Below are 14,259 nucleotides of genomic sequence, written 5' to 3' on the forward strand. Positions count from 1 at the left end.
AGTGGTGCATAGACCTGTCACACCACCTACAAAACAAGGTGGGTAAATACACCCTAGTGGTGCATAGACCTGTCACACCAGCTACAAAACAAGGTGGGTAAATACATCCTAGTCAGTGCATATACCTGTCTCACCACCTACAAGAACAGGTACATACTGCAAATCCCTAGTACATAGAGCTGTCTCACCACCTACAAAACAAGGTGGGTAAATCCACCCTAGTAGATACTGTAGACCAGTCTCACCACCTACAAGACCAGGTACATAGATCGGATCCCCAGCACAGTAGCACACAGACCTGTGTCAGCAAAGATCAGGTGAGATACTCATAAGATTAGATGCTTTGTGGATCCTCTTTACTCATGACGAGACGCAGGCTTAAAAGAGAAGAGAATACACAAGCTCCAGTGTGACCCGCGACCACCTATTACTGTACACGCAAGAGTGTCCCCGTCCTCGTGGCCTCCAGACTGACGGGGGTCGCGGTAAAGAGGCTCAGGACAAGTGCCGTAAGGTCACGACAGAGAAAGCGAGATGTTTGGAAAATTCCACTCGGACAGCAGCTCTCTCGGGCAATGTCACTCGGGCAATGAAATTAAGTTCTTATAGCACATCATTATCATCATGTTATCTGAGTGCTTTTAAAAGTAGCTGGAACACACTGAGCTGTGTTCGCGCCGCTGGCGGCTGTTCTATAACGGAGGCCTAAGACGATTACATCATACGAGTTTACAGGTGCTTACTGTAACACGTCTAAAAATAGCAGTCATTGAGGGTTTCCCATTCATACTTTGTTTCCCTTTTTTGTGTGTTTTACTTACAGTACTCATTGCACGGTTGCAAGGTTTTGTCTGTGGACTGAAAGGGCTACATAAGGTCAACATAAGGAGTCATTGACCTCTTGCCCCGTTCATTTAGGCAGTGAAATAGGATTTTAACGCACATTTGTTTTATTTGCAGATGCAACATGTGTTTGACAACCTTCCAGGTTTCAAAGATATCCATGTATTAGGAATCAGGTGAGTCTAAGGCATGACATTTGTATCTGGTTCCAAAAAGTTAGGGGCACCCATCAAATTTTTTTTTAATGCTGATTTATTTTGTACATAATCTCACACACATCCAAAATCTCAACCGTTTTGCATACATTCATTTAGTTTGACAGTTATTGAGAATTAATGAGTTTGAATATGGTCACCAGGAATATGTCAATTAATCATTTCGCTGTGTCAATTACAGCTCCATGAAATTATGTAGATGAAAAATAGCGATACCTTGTCTGATTCCTTATCATTTCACTGAGCTTTAATTAACACATGATTCACCGATGACATCACTGGTGACCACATTCAACCTAATTTACTCTCAATATCTGTCAAACTAAATTAATGTGTGCAAAATTGTTTTCAGAGTTTTGGGATGTGTGTGAGATTATGTGAAAAATAAATCAAATAAAATTGGTGCCCCTTTAAGTGCTGGATCTAAGTTGGCAAATCAAAATAGTGATGAACGGTGAGCAATAAAATATACAGCGTATCTTATGCTGGTGAGAAGTCAGAGTCTTGATAATGTCGTTATACTTTGAAGGAGTTCATTTAGCATGATGAATGTGCTCATTTCAATAGATAAGATGCTCATTCTCATCTAAATTGTTGCCAGAATCGAATCACATGCCACAGCAGAGGAGAAGAGCCACAGGCATCATGTTGTATTGGACATTTCTCATTTATATTAGACACTCTTGACACCTTCAGATCGATGGTGTTCTCATGATGACATGCAAATCACATTAATATTGTGATTGACAGTTGAAAGTAAATGACATGGAATCTCTCTCTTTGTTAGTTATTATTCCAAATACTAACGCCCTCTTTTCTTCTTTCAAAATGCAAGCGAGACACAGGACACAGAGGGGTAAGGGGTTTTTGAGTGGTTACCTTGGTTTCCCCTGTGTGTATGCTGGTACGCTACTCTGCATATTATTTGGATCTAACTCAATTGAATCAAATGACTTAAAACGTAATGACTTTATTTAGTTTGCTATGGAAAAGCCAGACAGAATTATTTCTGTTAGAGGTAGAAAGTTAGAAACACTATATTTGCTGTAAGAACTGACAAGTCATGTGGCTACACACGACACTTTTTTATTTCACATACATGTATGTATCATCATAGATATTGATTTTAGATTTTTTTTTTAAACACAAACAAAAATCACAAACATAAGTTTAACGTCCTAGTTTGACGTCCTAATTATCAGATTTACACTGGATCAAAGCACATTATTATTAAAGGTCCACTACACCCTAAAAACATGTTTTTCTACAGTTAACTCCTCTTGGAGGCATGACTTTGACTCAACAGGTTGTCATTTGTGCAGAACTTGTCAGAGCGCCCTTTTCACAATTCTTCCACTGAACGAAGGGGAACTTCTCTGTACCTCCTTAAAATCTGAGCCGCCTGTGTGACGCAAATAATCCTGCGAACCTACAGTATCATGGTCGTTCTTGCCCAGTTGGCCACACTGTCACCCAGGAAATGCTAATAGATCACGTGAAATGCTAATGTGACTTGTATTATAAGCTGATCTAGTGATCTATGCACAAAAACAATATTTACTTAGAATTAGTTTAGAACAAGATTGTTGTGTTTGGGTGAAACACATTTTTGGTGAACAGTTTAGGTGGAAAAAGAGAAAGCTAACCGACTTGGTGTAAGATTAAAATAAAACATGTGTGGAGGGGATCTATACAATTCAACGTTCTGAATTCTGTGAGGCTTTTCCTTAACAGACTAAAATGTAGTTGTTAGTCATTAATGGGGTAAATCCATTAATGAAACTTGCATTGTAGCTTTATACTTTGACTGATTTGAAACGTCAACTGATTTGTGCTCAGCTCAGCTAGTACCTTAGTCCTGTAAAGGGACACTGGGGACATTAATAGCTTAAAAGTTATTTCCACAAAGGGTGTGAGGGGGGGGTGTCCTAGTTGAGTTTTCCTCACGTATGCTCTTCTCGTTAAAGCGTAACGCGAGGCCTACGGTATGATGTTACTTCCTCCTGAACAAGTGTATATTGCTCTCTCAACTTCCCTGTGTGGAGGCAAGTGAGCAGAGACATGCAGAGCCTTGTTCTGTAGTTGTCAAGATGTTCCCTTTAGTAATTTGTCTTCCCTGGTGGCTAGTGTTGTCACAGCAAATAACACTGATGCCTGCCCGCAGCTGGAGCCGGTCCTAATCTCATGAAGGATTCACAACTCACTTGACCTTTTGTCTGTCAGACCTCAATGGCCACAAAAAAAGGAAATACACCGTTCACGGCGTTGCCGCACATAATCAAAATCCCATTGAACACATCAGTTTTATTCTCAACAACACTCTCAACAACATTGCCTTGATATTATTTTTCGGTGGTGTCATCGTAGTCTGCAGCAGTAAAGTGGCTTGCCGCTTCGCCTTGCATTCTAAGTGTACTCCATTTCCAAGTGTACTCCATTTCCAGTCCATGGCTGACAGATACAGTGAGAGAACAAAGACAGGTCCTGAGAGCGGCTGAGAGGAAGTATAGAAAGTCACGCCTCACTGCTGACATCGACACATATCACAACCTCTTGTTAACATTCTCCAAAACCATTACTAATGCCAAAGCTTCCTTCTTTCACCATAGGATCGAGGCCTCTGCCAAGAATCTTCGCAAACTGCATGCTACCATGTCCTCCCTCCTCACCCCCCCCCCCCCCACCCCCTCCCGCTCCCCCCTCATCTTTCTCTGCCGAAGACTTCGCAATCTTCTTTGAGGAAAAAGTGGAGAACATCCGCAGCTCCTTCTCCCAACCCCCACCCATTCCAAATGCTGAATCAAGAACCTCATCCTTCACTCTGTCATCTTTCTCTCCCATTACAGAAGCCGAGACCCTGACACTGGTAACGTCGAACCGTCCGACTACATGCCATCTGGACCGGCTACCCTCCCCACTCCTCCAGACCATAGCACCAGACATCCTCCCATTCCTAACTGCAACCATCAACTCCTCACTCAACTCGGGGGTGGTCCCCACCTCCCTAAAACAAGCCAGAGTCACGCCGCTCATAAAAAAACCAACCCTGAACCCCACCGTCATAGGCAACTATCGTCCTGTCTCTCTTCTCTCCTTCCTTTCTAAAACACTTGAACGTGCTGTATCCAACCAACTTACTGCTTATTTCTTACAGAATGACCTCCTAGACCCTAATCAGTCTGGCTTCCGGACTGGCCACTCCACAGAAACGGTCCTCATTGCGGTCACAGAGGCACTTCACTTAGCAAAAGCGAAAGGCCTCTCCTCTGTCCTGATTCTCCTAGATCTATCTGCAGCCTTCGACACAGTCAACCATCAGATCCTCCTCGCGGCCCTCGCAGGAATGGGAGTGGCTGGCTCTGCGCTGACATGGCTGACATCATACCTCAATGACTGCTCCTACCAAGTGTCATGGAGAGGGACCCTGTCGGCCACCCACCCCCTGCGGACGGGTGTCACCCAGGGCTCGGTCCTAGGACCCCTTCTCTTCTCCCTCTACACTAAATCACTGGGTAACATTATCACGTCTCATGGCTTCTCATATCATTGTTATGCCGACGATACGCAACTCTTCCTCTCCTTCCCTCCCTCAGATATCCACGTCTCTGAGCGGATCTCGGCCTGTCTGTCTGACATCTCCACCTGGATGACGACCAACCACCTCGAACTGAATCTAAGCAAAACAGAATTGCTCCACCTGCCGGCCAAATCCTCCCCCCTGACCGACCTTTCCATCACAGTCGAGAATGCAGCTGTGACCGCGTCCCCGACCGCCAAGAACCTTGGTGTTGTCCTCGACGACCAGTTGAACTTCTCTGCTCACATCGCAGCGACAACCAGAACCTGCAGATTCCTCCTGAGCAACGTCAGAAGGATCCGCCCCTTCCTGACAAAAGAAGCCACCCAACTCCTCGTCCAATCAACAGTCATCTCCCGCCTCGACTACTGCAACACACTGCTAGCTGGCCTCCCGGCCACTGCCACCAAGCCTCTTCAACTCATTCAGAACGCAGCGGCCTGCCTGATCTCAAACCTACCGAAGTCGGCCCATGTCACCCCACTTCTTAGGGACCTGCACTGGCTCCCCATTGCTGCACGAATCCGCTTCAAGGCCCTCGACCTAGCATACCGTGCGGCAAAGGGAACCGCTCCCGCCTACCTCCGGTCAATGGTCTCCAACTACACACCCTCAAGACCCCTACGCTCTGCATCTTCTGGCCGCCTCAGACCTACTCCTATCCGAGCTCCGGGAGGGTCATCAAGGAGAAGCCGCCTATTCTCAGTCCTTGCCCCACAATGGTGGAATGAACTACCCACCCCAGTTAGAACAGCTGAAACCCGTCCAATCTTTCGCCGTCGACTAAAGACGCATTTCTTCAACCATTATCTGAAGAAAAAAAAATATTAAAAATATATATCTAACCTTAACTAACCTTACTGTCATGCACTTGTCCTAATAACTAACCTACACTGTAGCACTCAACACGTTGATGATCATTGTTACGCTGATAGAGTTGTGCCCTTCCTGATGACTTGTCGTACAGAACTTGTAAGTCGCTTAGGATAAAAGCGTCAGCTAAATGACTAAATGTAAATGTAATGTAAATGTAAATAACAGACACTTTTGATCATCTCTCAGATCCCTGGGGGTTTGGTGGAGCTTTTTCAGAATGGTAAATACATACTGTCACATGTTGATACTAGTCATTGATACACAGCAGTGGAGGAGAACAAGGGTTTCCAACAACAGGCCACAGATTCAAAACGCAAAGAAGACTAGAGGAAGCCAATACAATCCAGAAAGTGCAGAAACGTGTATTACAGTAACGTGATTAAATTGCACACAACGTAGCAGCAAATTCAAACACAGAATTGTATTTATTTTTATTAAACCTTTATTCAACCAGGCAGGTAAATTAAGAACAACATTTGGATTTACAATGACGGCCTGGCAAGAGGACAAAAGGGTCTCTCGAAGGGTAACAGGGAAAGGGGACAAAAATTATGAATAAAATAGAAAAGAGTCGGATGATACATACATCACAGAGGTAAGGGAAATAATTAAAAAACACACATCAAACAAACAACCAAATAAAATGACAAGGTATGTAAATACATGAAACAATCAAATTACAGTTAAAAGGCCGGGTGACAGTTGCAGGTGTGTGTAAACAACTCTGCGATAGAGTCCTTAAAAGTAGTGAGGTGGATCAATTTATCCATTTTGCATCTCGTTCCAACTGCTGGGAGCAGCAAATTGGAAGGAGGATTGACCGAAGGAAGTGTATCAAATAAGGAGTGGTCAGACTTTCAGACTACAGTCTTAAATTCAACATCACTTATCTGTTGATACATAACACAAAATCCTTCATATGGATCTTTAATCTTTATCACAAGGGTAATAGTCTTTTATTTAATGTTTTCTCTTCAGACCTGGAGGAGTGTCAGTGCACTACTCTCTCCTCTTTGAGATCAGTTCACCCGACATCGATGCTGAGGCTGCAGAAGGTGGGGCCGGGACAGAAGAGTCCCCTGCCAGTCCTCCCAGCCTACGGGAAATGGTGACCAAGGCTCTGAGTGAAGATGCCTCTCTCCCCATTGATATGGATTCACTTGACTTTGAACCAGGTAGGAAAGTAACTTTGCTGCACATCTTTGTTTCCCTACCCTTTTCTCTCCCATCCCCCAATTTTGTTGTTATCCCAATTCCCTTCCTGGTCATTGCGCTGCCCTACTGTCAGTCTGGAGAGGGTTTAGACTACCACACATCTCCTCCGATACATGTGTAGTTGCTAGCCGCTTCTTTTCACCTGACAGCTAGGAGTTTCACTGGAAGAGTGTATCGCGCGCAGAGGTTCATGCTATCTCCCCCAGATCCCCTCCCTGCTGAACAAGCGCCCCGACTGACCAGTAGGAGTCGCTATTGCAATGACCAGGACTCATACCCCACTGGCTTCCCACCTGCGAACACCCAATTGTGGGCGTAGGGACGACCAAGCCGGAGGTACCGCTGACACTGGGATTTGAACACAGTGTCTCTGCGGTGGTAGGCGAGTGCTTAGATCTCTATACCCAGCCGCCCACTTTGCTGAAATTCTGACCCCTCACCAATCCCTTTGTTTATTTTTCTATGGTTTTATGACTATGGTATGACTTTTGAATTTTGCTTTGCTGCTCTACATACTTTTATAGAAACAAAGGTCCCCCCACCTTCAACAACAACAACCTCCCCCGTTAAAGAAGAGGTGAGTGAGAGTCTTGTCTGTGTTGTTTCGAAGAGCCCAGTACTACTACAAATGACTACATTTACTACATATCGGAACACTATCAAGCCTGAAAAACAATAAGCATTCAAAGTGAAACAGGCGTGCTACTAGTTTAAAGTGTATATGTCATTCAATTGGAAGAGGAGAGTGTGCTCCCCAACTCCCCCTACCTTCACGCTAGAAATGTTGTGTTTTTTTGCATTTTCATAGGCCAGTGAGATGGATTCGCACAATGACTTTGAAGTTTCCACAGATGAGCCAGAGAGACATAAACCCCGGCTGGACATTTCACTCGCCCCTGTGGAGAAAGAAAATTCCATCGTCACCCTGCTGGATCCTACTGTTGTCCCAGAGGCAACAGAAGCAGACAGCAATGATGATTCCTATGTCTCTGAGGATATTATGGATGAACCGGAAACAATTGATGTGAGTGACGCAGAAGAAGAAGAAGGAGAAGGAGAAGCAGAAGAAGAAGAAGAAGAAGAAGAAGAAGAAGAAGAAGAAGAAGAATTCATCATCACACACATGGTTGAGACCATTCATGAAACAACTGGTGAGCTTGTAAGAGACTACATCCCAACCTCTCCTGTGACTACCATTCCTGCTGAGGAGGAGATCGATGCTTCAAATATTGACCTCTCTCCTGATTCGATGCAAGAGGAGGACTTGGCTCCTGTTGACGATGGCGGAACACAGAGTTTAGATGTCGCTGAACCCACATCTGCCGCTCCGATCCTGCTCACCACTACGAGCTCCTCTGACAGGGATGTGACAGTAGCTGTTGGAGAAGTGGCATCTGACTTGGGAGGAGTACCTGTGACAACTCTGTCAGCCATCACAGGTCAGCCACCGACTGAACTGATACCGCAACTTCAAGAGGAAGATGATCTTAACGTTATCCCCGGTGAAGAGGGGGCTGAATTGGGGGAGGATGTTTTAGAAGCACAGGGTGAAGTTGAGACCCTGGAGCCAGAGGAAGAGTATGTAGTAGTAACACCACCACTCGAGCCAAAGGCAGAAGCGGTGGAGTTTTTAGAATCCGAGGAGGAGGAAAAAGAGGTTTCAGAACCGGGAGAGGAGATGGCTGACATTCCAGAGCCTGATGTAGCGTCAATAATGTTGGAACACCAGGAGCCAGATGAAGAGGTCGCTTTAGAACTGGATAAGGAAGCTCTGGAACCAGACGAGGGGGTCGTTGAAGTGCCAGAGTCAGTGGAAGAGGTAGTTGAGGTTTCAGAACCAGCACCAGAAGAGGAGGTAGTTGAGGTTCTAGAACCAGAACCGGAGGACGAGACAGCTGAGGTTCCAGAAACAGAGACAGAAACAGAACAAGACATGGATGAAGATTTAGAACCAGCAGAAGAGTTAGCTGAAGTTTCAGAACCAGATGAAGAGACAGTTGAGGTTCCAGAAACAGAACAAGAGGTAGTTGAAGATCCAGAACCAGCAGAAGAGTTAGCTGTAGTTTCAGAACCAGATGAAGAGACAGTTGAGGTTCCAGAAACAGAACAAGAGGTAGTTGAAGATCCAGAACCAGCAGAAGAGTTAGCTGTAGTTTCAGAACCAGATGAAGAGACAGTTGAGGTTCCAGAAACAGAAACAGAACGAGAGGTAGTTGAAAATCCAGAACCAGCAGAAGAGTTAGCTGTAGTTTCAGAACCAGTATCACAAGATGAGGTAGCTGATTCAGAGCCAGAAGAAGAGGCAATTGATGTTACGGAGCCAGAAGAAGTGGCTTTTGACATTTCAGAACCTGATCCAGCGGAGGAGGTAATCGAGAATGCAGAACCAGAGCAAGAACCAGAACCAGAGGCGGAATCAGAATCAGATGTTTTAGAGCCAGAGGAAGAGGAAGTTGAGGTCTCAGAGGAAGAGGAGGATATAATTACAGTTTTAGAACTAGAACCAGAAGAAGTAGTTGAGGTTGCTGAACCAAAGGAAGAAGAGGTTGAGGTTCTAGGGCCAGAACCAGAAGAAGCAGTAGTTATGGTTGTTGAACCAGAATCAGCAGAAATTAAGATTTCAGAAACAGAACCAGAAGTGGATGTCAGTGAGCCACCAGCCGATGAGGAGTATCTGCCGGTTGTGCCGACGGGGGAAATCTGCCCGTTGTGCCCTGAAGAGGCCACAGATGAAGTTGAACCTGAATATCCTGAATATGACGACGCATATGTTGATAGTATAGATGCGACTGACGAGGGACACGACGAAGATACACAACAAGAGACAGATGGGAGCAACCTTCAGACTGCACCTGACACCAATGAAGCAGGTTAGCAGGAGCAGATGACAGACTGAATGCAGAGTGTAATATTATGTGATTAAATGCCCCAATTAGGCCAGTAGAGTTGGGCAGTGATATTACGGATGATAATTACAGGCAGACACAGTGGGATATTAATGTTCTATTTTATAGGGGTGAGTGAGAGAGCACGGTGTGTGCCTGTTGATAAACGTTCTGTCTTGTTCGCATGCAGTTGACACAAGTCATTTTAACACTGCATTACTTATTTTATGTACTAATGGTTATACTGAGATACATACTGTATCAAAAGACCAAATTTTTTATAAAATAAATCAGAGGAACAGTATCGAGAGGATCCTTACAGAAACTAAGGAACAGTTTAAAGCAGGGGTGTCAAACTCATTTTCACAGAGGGCCACATCAGCATTATGGTTGCCCTTAAAGGGCCAAAGACCGTATAAATGTTAATGTAATGTAAAATAAATGTAGCTACTCATTTACATATTGTTAAACATGTTGTTTCTGTATTTATTACTTATTCAAGTTATACATATTGCATATGCATTTGCATAGATGTAAAAATATATGTTAGCTTATGTTATTTTAACAAATAATTTTTGTTTATCAGAACCCCATATTACTCCATTAATCAATGATCAAACCATTCAAGTAAATAACAAAGAAGAAGATCATCAAATACAAGCTATGACATTAAGTTTGTTCAAAAACTTTTTGTCACAGTCAAGAGGGGCAGAACTAACAACTGAGCTGCAAAGAACACGTGGGACAGATGTAGCAGATGTTACAAAAACAAATGGCTGCACACAACCTTGCAGAGGCCATACATCCAACTAATGGAAGATCGTTTAATTAACTTTAATTAACAGATTGCAGAATGGGTACAGTACAGTACAGCTCAATACACACAATTGTTAAGGGGATGCAGACCAGAGAAAGACTTTCGACTTGTTTACATCAGGGTCCACCATTTTCAATTCGTAATGAAATTGCTATTATGTGTCTGCATGAACACACAACTGTAACTGTACTAAAAAATAACAAAATAAGGGTTGTCTCAGTTCACAACTATATTGGTCAAGTTTTGGGTGGGACTTGTTTGCGTCCCTACAGCTTCTTATTCTTTGAATTGAGCGAGATGCTCGGTTATGTCACACAGCCAGTTTGCATCCGACAGTTCAGACAATATTTCTTCAACCCTTTGTTACCTATTCCGCCTGGATCTTTTTTGTATTTTGGGCTCTAAAATTGTCAAAGAATGTCTGAGGAGTAAGTGCTTTTGGCTTTTTTCCTTTGTTACTTCATCAATACCTCAGATGTTCAACATACATGTATGTGTAACAATGTGTAATAACTAAGGCTGTCAAAGTTAAAGGGGAACTATTTTACTATTCCTAGCACTATTTGGGCAACTTTAAACAATTCCTGTCAGTCTATTGAAGACATCTGTACGTTTACTGTACATGCATTGGTTTATATTTCTAATCAAGTACTCAAACCCATCATTTTTCAGCCACAAGAAATCAGGCTGTTATGGCCCCGCCCATAAGCACTTTGAGTGACAGTCAGTCGAGAGAGAGAGAGAGAGAGAGAGAGAGAGAGAGAGAGAGAGAGAAAAAAAAAAGTGTAAACACTCTGCGTGTCCTCCCGGGAGAGGGAGCCGGGAGGACACGCAGAGTGTTACAGTTCTCTCTCTCTCGGTTCGGGAGCATGGGCTGTAGCGCAGCACGGTGGTGGACTTCCTCGAGAGGGAGACACGCAGAGCGTTTACAGTTCTCTCTCGGTTCGGGAGCATGAGCTGTAGCGCAGCACGGTGGTGGACTTCCTCGAGAGGGAGAGGGAGACACGCAGAGCGTTTACAGTTCTCTGCTTCTCTCGCTCTCGCTCGGCGGGCAGCTAGAGGGGGCGGGTGTTATTATGCAAATACGCTTACGCACCATATGACGTCCCATATAGGCTAATTTTCAGATGACTCACTTGAGGGAGGGACATTATTGTGAGGGGAGAATTGGAAGAATGCGCCAAATCGAGAATTAGAGACATAGATCCTATTACTATAAGTCCACATAGCTAGAAAATAACCCTAAACACTGGAAAAGGTCATTTATAAGATAGTTCCCCTTTAAAGCTTTATTAACGCATTAACCCACAATTATTTTAACACCGCTATTTTTTAACCCAAGATTAATGTTTAAAAAAAAAAATCCAGAGCTCTTGGGGGGCCACATCAAATGACGTGGCGGGCCACATTTGGCCCGCGGGCCATGAGTTTGACACCTATGGTTTAAAGGGTTTTAATTCCCATTGTAATGTGTGAGGGTTCAAACTGCAAATACATTACAAAGCTACGGAAGCATATTGCTGCCACACCAGAAAAAAATTTAAATATCCGTATCACGTTATAACATAAAGGTTTCACGTTATAACATAAAGGTTTCACGTTATAACATAAAGGTTTCATGTTTATGTTATAACGTGAAACCTTTGTTATAACGTGAAACATTTTATGTTAAAACGTGAAACCTTTATGTTATAACGTGAAACCTTTATGTTATAATGTGATAAGAAGTTATCACGTTATAACGTGAAACGTTTTATGTTAAAACAAGAAGTTATCACGTTATAACGTGAAACCTTTATGTTATAGCAAGAAGTTATCACGTTATAACGTGAAACGTTTTATGTTAAAACAAGAAGTTATCACGTTATAACGTGAAACCTTTATGTTATAACATGATACGGATATTTTTATTTTGTTCTGGTGTGGCAGCAATACGCTTCCGTACAAAGCAGCATGAATGTACAGTATAATGTCTTACATAGATGGAATATTTTGTGAATATTTACTATTCTGAGGAAATTCTTAATAATAATAATAATTAATAATAATAATAATAATAATAATAATAATAATAATAACTTCATTCAAAACCTTTTGGGCCCTGTCTTGCCAGAGGAGAAAGAAGAAAGCGATCCATCCCCTGGTGACAGTGGTGTGACGGCAGAACCCACGTCGGACTCCATCCCTACTCCCCCTGCAGATTCACCAGACGTTCTGTCCGAGATGCCCTCATCACTCCCAACTAGAGACACTGGACTCTTTGAGTCGGCAGAGGAGGTCGAACAACCAGAACCCGAGCCAGAATCAGCGCAGACTACCATGGTCATCATCGATGAAGACATGGGGGAGGTCCGGGAACACGTAGGTGAGAGTCGAACTACCCCGCCTGCGGCTGATGACGACTCCGTGGACGAGACGGTACAGGACCTCGCGGCTGAGCTTGACCGCCTGGACATTGCGGCGGTAAGCACGGAGAGCGTCGACGAGGGGAGTGGCTTCCCGTGGGCCTACGAAGAGCGCGCCGCTGAGAGCACGGCCGCACCCCCGCTGAGATACCTGACCACGCACGCCATGACCACGGCCTCTCAGGGCAGGGAGCTGGTGGTGTTCTTCAGCCTGCGGGTCACTAATATGAAGTTCTCCGATGACCTCTTCAACAAGACCTCCTCCGAGTACAGGTCACTGGAGAGCACCTTCATGGATGTGGTGAGTGGATGGTTTGGGTTGATATTTATAATTTAGGCAAACATTAAATGCACCCTCTCTCTCTTTTTTAACAGAAGGTAATGTTGGAACTGTTGAAAATGATGACTAAAGCCCTTAGATGTTTACCCCCTGGATATCAACAGTACCAAGCCTTTTTATATACTATATTATTTTATATACTATCAACTTCATCTTTGTTATATTTTACACACAGGTTACCCTGATTGGCCCATCAGTCAGTCTGTCTGTCAGTTGAGTAGTTGTAAAGGATTTCAGTTAGCTAGCCCACAAATAAGTAATGCAACCAGTCTGCTATAATTTAGTGGTTCAAAAACATCCACAGCAACTGTGACAATTTATTTATCATCAATGTTAATCTCCTATAGTAAACGATCATACTGGGCTCGTGATTTTCAAATTTTTTTTAGGTAAAATGTATATTTGTTTAACATTTGAAAGCTTAATGTATTATGATACTAACTTGACATTTCAACTTGACCCCAAGGGGATCAATAAAGGAATATCTTATCTTATTACATGGCGTTTTTAACATTCGCCGAAATGCTTGCTTGTGATTGGTCAATAGCGCTCGTCAGAGGTCCGATATTACTCGATAACGGACCTCTGTGGAACAATAATGACCGCTGTGCCCAGCTGTTCGCAATCAAGCCCCACTGACACACACTGTTTCAGTGCAATTAGACACACCTGCCGGGCTGCCGGCGATAATAATAATCATTTTATTTGGGCTGACAGAGCCACAGAACAACTGCGTCTGCATTTGATCTCGTCTTGTCGATTTTGTAAAATAAATTAGGTATATTGTTAGTAAGTTAGCCATGTAATAAGCGGGATAATGTATAGCTATACTCGGTCATCATCGCAAAATAATTGACCTTCACTGATGTTTAAAACACCTCGCCGAGGCGGCTCGGTATTTTAAACTCCGTGTCGGTCAATTATTTTGCGACAATGACCTCGTAGCTATACATTATCCCTTACTTATCTCATCTTATCTTATTTCCTTTCAAGTAACAGAAGATCATGCCCTCTCAACATACATGAGAGTTAGCTGTGCTCAGAGAGGTTGCACTAAAACAGTTATAACAAATTAAAATTATACAT

At 43.5% G+C, this 14,259-nt stretch overlaps 1 protein-coding gene across 1 annotated transcript in view; it reads left to right on the plus strand.

Moving 5' to 3' along the window:
* The window catches only part of LOC311228341 (interphotoreceptor matrix proteoglycan 1-like), a gene marked incomplete at its 5' end in the record, with an annotated part of 46,865 nt that overhangs the window by 10,878 nt on the left and 21,728 nt on the right, over positions 1 to 14,259 (plus strand). The window contains 4 exons of the mRNA XM_084314250.1: positions 961 to 1,019; positions 6,490 to 6,686; positions 7,983 to 9,596; positions 12,542 to 13,134. Coding sequence (XP_084170376.1) covers positions 961 to 1,019; positions 6,490 to 6,686; positions 7,983 to 9,596; positions 12,542 to 13,134 — 2,463 coding nt within the window. The remainder of the gene's footprint in view (positions 1 to 960; positions 1,020 to 6,489; positions 6,687 to 7,982; positions 9,597 to 12,541; positions 13,135 to 14,259) is intronic.

This window comes from Notolepis coatsorum (genome assembly GCF_963971535.1).
Source record: "Notolepis coatsorum genome assembly, chromosome: 5".
NCBI lineage: Eukaryota > Metazoa > Chordata > Actinopteri > Aulopiformes > Paralepididae > Notolepis > Notolepis coatsorum.